Consider the following 8845-nt stretch of genomic DNA (forward strand, 5'->3'; position numbering starts at 1 on the left):
AAAAAAAAAAAAAAAAAAGAATGAAAATGAAAAACCAAGTTAACTGTAAGAAAATGAAAATTAAACCGTCATCGGATGTCTTGTTAACAACAATGGATGCCTGAAGTCAACAGATCAGTGCCTTTAATGTTTTGAGGGAAAGAAATTTAAATTCTGTATTCATTCAAACCATCAATCAAAAGTGAGGGCAAAATAAAGGGTTCAAGGTTTACCTTTCATGTGTTCTTTCTGAGGAAGTACTAAAGACTGTGCTTCAGCGAAGTCAGAGACTAAAACAAGAGAGACATCGAATCCAGAGAACAGTGGATCTAACCCCGAAAAGCTGTGACAGAAAGTCTCAAGTTGAGAGCCATACAGCATGCCTAAAGAATCAGCTGTCCAGATTGGAGCAGCAGGAAAGAGTGTTCTGGAAACAGTATTTCCAGGAAGGAAGGACTTATCATGTAATGAATTATCAAGCTAAGTGGCTGGATAATTTCAAAAACAGAGTAAAGGCTCAGGATTCTTTCAGTCACAATTTTAAAAAAAGAGGCAACTAGAAACTTTATGAAAAAGGAAAAACAAAATAATGGTTCAAGTATGAAGTGAGCTAAAAAGCAGCATGATTTGGAGGAACTGATGGGATGTGAGAACAGAGCATGCATTTGACATCAGAGGCATCCTCCTTCCAGGGACATGGGGGCCTCAAGCACTGGGCAGGTGGGAGAGGAACTAGAACCCAGCACTCTGCCTGAGTGTGCAGTGCACATTACTCTGGCCACCATAATGTAAATGCTGTTTACTGGTGGGCAGCTCAGAATCTACATACAGACAAAGCACACAAGACCTGATTACAATCATGCAACGGAACATACCATAACAATGTGAAACACAAGCACGGCTGACAGAGAAGTTGGGAGACAGCAAAACAAGAAAAGGCTAGAGGCACGGACGGATATTCTTAACTGACAGAGTGTCAAACCCAAGGAGAGGGATCAAGGGCTAAAGGTTTCATTGTATTTAGGATTCCAAAGGCAATTTTTAAAAACCCTAAAAATAATAACATAAACATAAAAAATTGGAAGGAGAGGGGAGGGAGGGTGAGAAAGGTATAAAGGAGCTAAACCTTTCTATCTCCACTGTGGGGGACCAAGAAGGTCAAAATGTGACAAATCAAGGAGTTGCATTATCTTATTTTTCAGTTAAAGGTCTAGAGTAAACTACCAGAAGCACTAACCCCAGAAATTCTCTTCATGGTAGTTGCTTCTGGAAAGCAGGACCAGGGTGGAGCAGAGTGGTACAAAAGCCTGTTCCTGGCCATGTATATAAGCCTTTCAGTACTATTTGATGACTTGACCATGTGACTGTATGACTTTGATGAATGGCCTAGCTCTACCACAGAGAGACCTATTCAGTAGGTCCAGATTCTGTATTCGAGAAAGCTCCGTAAGCATTTGTGATGAATAGTTCTAGTTAAAAATCACATTACTAAATAAACCCCTAGAGTTCCATTCAAATCTGAGATACTGTGGTTCCATGCTCTCATAGGATACCAAAGCCCACTGAGGTGGGCTAGCCAGCGATCTGATTCCTCATTTTTCATTGAGAGAAACTGAGTTTCAGAGCAATTCCATAACTTGCCCTGGTGTCACCCACCGGCCGCAAGCCTGGGGTGTTTCTCATGTTAGACGATGGGGCTCTTTCAACATCCCGCCCAGGACCTAACATTTCTGGCAAGTATTTTCCTGTTGGTCACTGTTCAGAGAACTCCTGTCCTTCAGCTCAGCTGCAGTGGGAGGCCTGCAGAGGATACGCACAGGGGATGGGGTGATGGGCCCGTGCCAGTATGTGCTGGAGTGGAGCCCACAGGCCTGGTACCGAGCCTTCTCCTCCAGTAGCTGGAGGACCTCCCCACACTGCCGTATTCTGCCAGGGCTGGCCCCAGCACAGCACAGGCTCCCTTGTCCACCAGAGAGAAAAGAATCAGGCCCCACCTCTTCTCTGCACCAGAAAAAAGGTGGTATGTAGAAATACAAGTCTGCTAATGCCCAAAACCCAGAGGAAGAAGGCCTTCATCAAACACTTTCGGCCACAGTGACTGGAAACCAAATTTGAGAATGAAGGCCGGACCCTACAAATTAGTGGGGGAATATTTTTAGGTCTTCTAAGGACGTCCTGGTTTTTCTTAACTTTTTTTGTTTGTTGTTGTTGGTTTTTTTCTTAACTTTTAATTGGGCAGTACACTGTACAATATAAAATGTGTATGAATACACATGTATACATATTTTTATATATACACACATATATACATAAATATAAAATGGGTACTGTTTAAAGACCTAAAATAAAAGAACACCCATGCGTGGAGCGTGGAGCCCGAGACACACAGAATTACCGGAACTAGGGACGTCTTCTCTGCCCTGCCCCTACAGGGATAATCGCTTTGCTGAATAAGGCATTCATCATTTCTTTGTTTGTCTTATTATTATTTATGCATGCATCCCTAAGAAGTATATTGTTTAGTTTGCTTGTTTTTCAACTTAATCTAATTGGAACCACACTGTGTGTTCCGTGTCTTGCTTCTCTTGCTCTACGTGGTCAGGTTCTTGTGCGTGGCTGCGGTTCATTCCTTGTCACTGCCCGGAAGCCGGCCAGTGCGGAAAACACCTTCATTTACTTATCTACTCTATTGTTAGTTGCTATCTAGACTGTTCTAGTGTTTTCTATCGTGAACAATGCTACCAGAGGAAACTCTTACCGGAATGGCTAGTTCTTAAAATGCCCCAGGGGTGCCTGGGTGGCTCAGTTGTTAAGCTTCTGCCTTTGGCTCAGGGCGTGATCTGGGATCGAGCCCCGCATGGGGCTCCATGCTCTGCTGGGAGCCTGCTTCTTCCTCTCCCACTCCCCCTGCTTGTGTTCCCTCTCTCGCTGTCTCTCTGTCAAATAAATAAAATCTTTAAAAAAATAAATAAATAAAAATAAAATGCTCCTTCCAAACAAGCCTTCACTCTGGACATCAGGGGTCCTGGTCTTGCCTCTGCAAAGAGCCCAGGGAGGAAAACAGTGCCTGTAGCTGAAGTATCTGGGGTTCTCTGCAACCAAAAAAGATGCGATTCCCAGGTTCCCTCGACTCCCTGCCCTGACCTCACTCACACACAGACGCCTTCTCCTCCTCTGAACCTGAGATTCCACACCCCTGCTCTACACTGGGGAAAACAATTGTCCTTTTTAGACAGGGTCTGGATTTCTGAGTCACACCCCTCTCTCTACTATTCCCCCCCCCCTCCAGGTAAGAGAACAGAGATCTTAATGAAAGGGCTCCATTGATGGGCCACGGGCGTGAGAGCGTGAGAGCTGAAGAAGCAGATGATCCAGGCTCTGCTCTGCATGGACGGACGGGGCAGCACTGACGAGCCAGCCATCTGGCCGACTCGGCCCTCACGTTTGCCACATGGCCACAGCGGGGACGAAAGGAAACCTGCCCGTGGTCAGGGCCAGGCATTTTCCCATGTTATCTATACTGTTCCATTTAAGGCTCATGCAATCTTAAAGGGAGAAACCCAATAATAGAAAATGATTAACACTTACCAAATATATATCATATGCCAGTCACTGTGCTAAGTGTTTTATATGTCTTATTTCCATGGTCATAACCCATGACAGTGATGATGAAAGTAATTTAGGAAGTTAAGACCAGCATTTACAAGGAACAGACAAGACTGGAATTAAGATGAAAATACTAGCGAGTGTCCGGTAAAGTAAGGGTAAGTATTGTTTTGTGAACCTTTTGTTTCTCTTATATCCACGTGTGTTTATTCACAAGTACTGGGTCACAATGTAAGATGTAGCCCTCACTGTGGGCAGAGGCTAAAACGTTTTCTTTCTTCCTTTTTTTTTTTTTTAAGGGGTGGAGAGGAAGAGGGAGAGAGAATCTCAGCCGGACGTGGGGCTCAATCTCATGACCCTGAGATCATGACCTGAGCCGAAATCAAGAGCTGGATCCTTAAACGACTGAGCCACCCAGGCGCCCCTAAAACATTTCCTTATGTCATTTGTTTCATAACCATCCCAAGATATGTTCAGTTAGTAACCTAACAAGAACGTAACTGAAGCGACTTCCCCAACTACATCTGTGTCGCACACCACAGCCATCAACTGCCCCCTCAAGCTCCCAACAAAACAGCCCCTTTCTGTTCCTCTTTCCTCCTCCATGACACATGCTGTTCCCTCAGGCCTGAACATCCCCCACCTCCCTCGCCAGCTCTTTGCACAGCCGGTTCCTTTCCACCCCGTGGATCTCGGGTCTCGGCTCCCAGCCCGAGGAGCCCCTCTGTTGCTCACAGCCACTTAAACGCTTGTTTCCTCGTCTGCTGGCTGTCTCTGTCCCCCCACTACAACTCCAAGGACACGGCGAGTGTCTGATGCGCTCACCTAGCCCAGCACCAAACACACAGAAGGCACTTGGCCTCTGTTAAATGACTACAGAAAACGGACCGAGTCTTCACAGCTGGTGAAACGGCAAAGCCGGGATTCCAGCACAGATGACGTCTGATCGAGGCTTGCTCTTCACCTCTGCCCTACACTAAAACTCAGAAACGGCATGACACTGCCTCGGGCCGCTCCGCTAGTCAGTAAGTGTCAGCACTCGGACAGGATCCGAGCCTAACTCCGACGCCTGGGCGCGCTCTATCCAGTCAACAGGGTGGGGGGCCATGAGTGGCTTTAAGGGGCAGCCTCCTGTGGTCAGCTGAGAATCTGGGAGGGATAAAGAAGAATGCAAACCCTTCAGGCTGGAAGAGAAGAAGAAATGTGCCAACGAATGGAGAGATAGCAGAAGAAATCAGGAGAGTAGTCAGCTCAGAAACTGGGGGGCGGGGGGGGAGCATGGAGGGCTTCCCTCAGCAAGCAGTATTATGGGAAGGATGTCTGGAGGAATACCCAGAGATGGCAGAAAAACCCAAAATGGCTACTGTGCACGGGGTTTCGGGGGCCGAGGCTGTAGGAACCATGCTTTAAGGCCTCTCCAGGCAGTGCTAAGAGTTGGTGACTCGGACTCTGAGATTGGAGAGGTGGGGCCGGGCCCAGAAGACTCCGGCACACAGGCCAAAGGAGCCGGCCACAAGAATACTTTGGCAATGCCGCCACCTACTGGTTGTGGAACACTTGGCCCACAGGAAAAAACAGCCGAGTCAGTTTGGGGGTTCATTTTTCAGCAGCATTTAGTGAGCACCTACTATGGGCTGGGTTGCTGGGAAATGGGTCTGACATGGCTCCAAATTTCCAGGACCTCTGTTCCCTACATCCAGGCAATGACCAAACCCTGTTGAGTTTACTTCCCTCTTTCATAGTAACTGGTGGAGTGTTCCTCCCCAAACAAGACTGCAGGCAGAGCGGGTGTCTTATTCATCTCAATCTCCAGGACCCAGCATAGGGCCCCGCACACGAGGATAATCATAGCACCTATATCCAGTATGTGCTAAGTATTTTTAAAGTCATTAGTGTGTCTGAATCTCTCATTTTACCTAGAAGGTACCTAGGACCTCCAAAGAGAGATGTCAAGTAGGCGCTTTTTTCAGTGAGCCTGGAGTCCTTGGAGAGGTCAGGGATGGAGAAAGAAACAAGGCATCAACGCGCACAGATGGTATTTAAAGACCAGTACAAAGTCTGATGTGCATGTGACTTGCCTGGGGGTTTTGCTAAACACAGACACTAATTCTGACTTCAGAGCAGGGTCCGAGATTCGGCATGTTTAACAAGCTCTCAGGATGATAGCCATGTGGCTGGTCCACAGACCACACTTTGAGTGGGAAAAGAATCTGGAACGGGGGTTAATGAACTATGGCCAGAAGATGAGCTCCATGGCCTGTTTCTCTATATCCAGCAAGCGAAGAGTGGCATTTTCATTTCTAAAGCGGTTGTTAAAATTTAAAAAAAAAAAAAAAAGGAAGTAAGAATATGTGCAAGAGACCATTGATATGGCTCATAAAGCGTAAAGTATTTCCTCCCTGGTCCCTTACAGTAAAGTCTGCCAACGCTTGATCCAGACTATCATCCAGGGATAGGGTGTGTGAGAAAGAGAGGACGGCTGAGCCCTGAAACAAATTTTTATGACTTCCACCCACCGTGCCTAGTTTGGCAAGGGAAAATAAAAGTATAATGCACTGCACATATACTAATGCTCATGCAAAGACAGGGACCCCCAGAAACAATAAGCTCACATCTGAGGCTCCCAGGGGGTGGGGGGTGCTTGTGGGCAGTACTGGGGAAAAGGCAGGAAACGTTTGGGGTTCTGAGTGGGGAGAAAGACTTGTAGTAAGCAGGTAACTTCCTGCCTCTTTCAGTGCTTAGCTTAAAAAAAAGACAAAAATAGAAAGCCGGGGCAGTGGCCGCCACCACCACCCGTGTGCGGTATCACAGAAGTACTGGGAATAAAAGGAGAGGGCAAGGCTGTGAGCTCCACAGCATTTCTCTGGGCAGCAGAAGCTTCTGTATTTTGGCTGAGGGTGGGGAGCATGGACAGAGGGACCGGGGAAGGTAAAAGAAAGGGGTGGTGGCAGAGTGATGACCTCAGAGCCTATAGTTTGAGGGCTACCCCAAGTGGTGTTTGGCTACAGAGCCTTCTGTCCTGCTTCCGCCACCCCCTGTTGAGGGCTACATTTGCTTAAATGTCAGCGTGTGAGAAAGTAAATACAGCTGTCCATTTCCATCAACTCCAACCCCAATCGGGCTCGCTTTCAGTGGAGGACCAGGCTGCTTTTTGCCTTCCGTCGTGAAAGGTTTGCTTGTTCCACATCAAGTGTTCACATGTATTTCCAAAGGACAACAAATAATAGCACCCTTTCTTGCGGGTGCAGAAAACATTAAACCTATCAAAAGGGCTGTGGCAGGGTATCTGCAAAGCCAAATTATTCTTAAATGCCAGAGGAGAAACAAAAAGATACAAGGATATTACAACACTGCCATGTGCCACAAAGTCGATTCCAGAATTTCCTAGTTGGAGGGAACCTTCAAGGTCAACCGGTCTCCTTCATGCTTCCAACAAAGCTGCCTATTAAACCTAACCATCTAAAGGGAAAAAGCCCACATCATGCCTAGCCTTTGACACGGAAGCTAAAACAAAATAAAGGAAATAAATAAAATCAAATCTTCCTCTTCTTTCATTTTACATTTTATTTATTTGAGAGAGAGCTAGAGAGAGAGAGAGAGAGAGCACAGAAGGAAAGGGAGAAGCAGACTCCCTGCTGAGCAGAGAGCCCCATGCAGGGCTTGATCCCAGGACCCCAAGACCATGACCTGAGCTGAAAGGCAGACACCTGAGTCACCCAGGCGCCCCAAATTCTTCCTCTCCTTAATAAATAAAAAATCCTGGCAATCCAAAACAAATCTCTCCCTTTTAGCCCATGAATTCCTGCCCTTCCCAAGTCTATCCCCCTCGATCGCACTGTCTCCCTGACTAAAAGTGAGTTTCTTCAAGGAAATAACTGATCTTCACAGCATCTCACACATCACTCATCCCACAGCAGCAGCGTGGTGGGCGAGTCCTCTGTCTACTGAAAGATCTTAGTTTTTCTGCCACCTACTAGCTGTGTGATCTTGGACAAGTCACTTAACCTTTCAAAACCTCAGTTCCCTGACCTGTAAAGTCCAGTCATAATGGGCTACCTCTGAGTACTATATATGATAATACATGTAAGATCCTTAGAATGGTGGCTAGCACAATAATAAGAATTTAGTAAGTGTTGACAATCATTATTATTCAGTTAGTAGATGAAATGTTTTATGGCATGAATCACACTCCCTTCCCAAAATATACTACACCAACCTCAGCACTGTTGACATTTTTTTGCTATGAAGTCCCATTCTCTGCTTTGTAGGATATTCAGGAACATCCCTGGCCTCTACCCTCTAGGTACTAGGAGCAACCCCTTCTCCCCAGTTCTGACAACCAAAACTGTCTTCAGAATTTGCCAGATGTCTCCTGGGGAGGCGGGGTGCAAAATCCCCTCCTGCTTCCATTGAGAACTACTGCACCAGAATATGCAAACCAGTCTTGCAGAGGAACCACCACACCCCCTAATTTCCCACCAACCCCCTCTCCCCACATGAAGCCACCTCAGCCACCACTTGCTCACCACTCAGCTGCCGTGGAGGAAACAGGTGATAGGTGCTGTAGATGTCATTGGAGAACTGCAACTGAAGCTCAGGGCTGCCCATCAGGAGCTGGGCCACCTGCTCCACCTGAAACGGTGTCTTCTCCAGGATCACAACGGCATCCTCTCCATCCCCATCCCCAGAGGCCTCATTCACCTGTAGGCAGAGACACCATCAGTGAGCCCAGCAGCAGAGGTAGAAGCTCTGGGACCTCCTGTTTCTTCTCCCAGAGCAGCCATCTCATTAACTCAAATCCTTGGGGCAGCACTCACATCTTTCTTTTGAAAGATGCAAAGCTTCTCCACTCTCTTCTATTTTAGGCTTGCAGGGCCTCTGTCAAATTCTCCTCACTGTACAGATGAAGAAACATGTCGGAGAGATTAAGTGACTTGCCCAGGGTCGTAGGAACAGTCAATGTGGAAATAGAAAGTTGAATCTGGGTATCCCAATTAACTCCTAGCTCACAAGTTCTCAAGGATAAAATCTTCAGCAGGTGTCTGTAGACGGAATACAGGTGGAGCTAAGAGAACTAGATGGAACCTTGCAAACAAAACAACAGACACAGAGGCATGGTAGCCTAGGCCAAGGTCCCCCTAATCCTCCCAAAATGAGAGCTCCTTCTAGGAGTTCTAAGAAACCCTAATACCTACCTGTGGCTGGGCCTCCTCACTAGTTCCCAGGATGGTCTCAGTCTCTCCTCAGTCCCTTCTATAGA

At 46.9% G+C, this 8845-nt stretch overlaps 1 protein-coding gene across 1 annotated transcript in view; it reads right to left on the reverse strand.

Moving 5' to 3' along the window:
- The window catches only part of DCPS (decapping enzyme, scavenger), a 38319-nt gene that overhangs the window by 28629 nt on the left and 845 nt on the right, over positions 1-8845 (reverse strand). The window contains exon 2 of the mRNA XM_008688299.2: positions 8112-8286. Coding sequence (XP_008686521.2) covers positions 8112-8286 — 175 coding nt within the window. The remainder of the gene's footprint in view (positions 1-8111; positions 8287-8845) is intronic.

Source organism: Ursus maritimus, unplaced genomic scaffold (genome assembly GCF_017311325.1).
Source record: "Ursus maritimus isolate PB19 unplaced genomic scaffold, ASM1731132v1 scaffold_16, whole genome shotgun sequence".
NCBI classification, from domain to species: domain Eukaryota; kingdom Metazoa; phylum Chordata; class Mammalia; order Carnivora; family Ursidae; genus Ursus; species Ursus maritimus.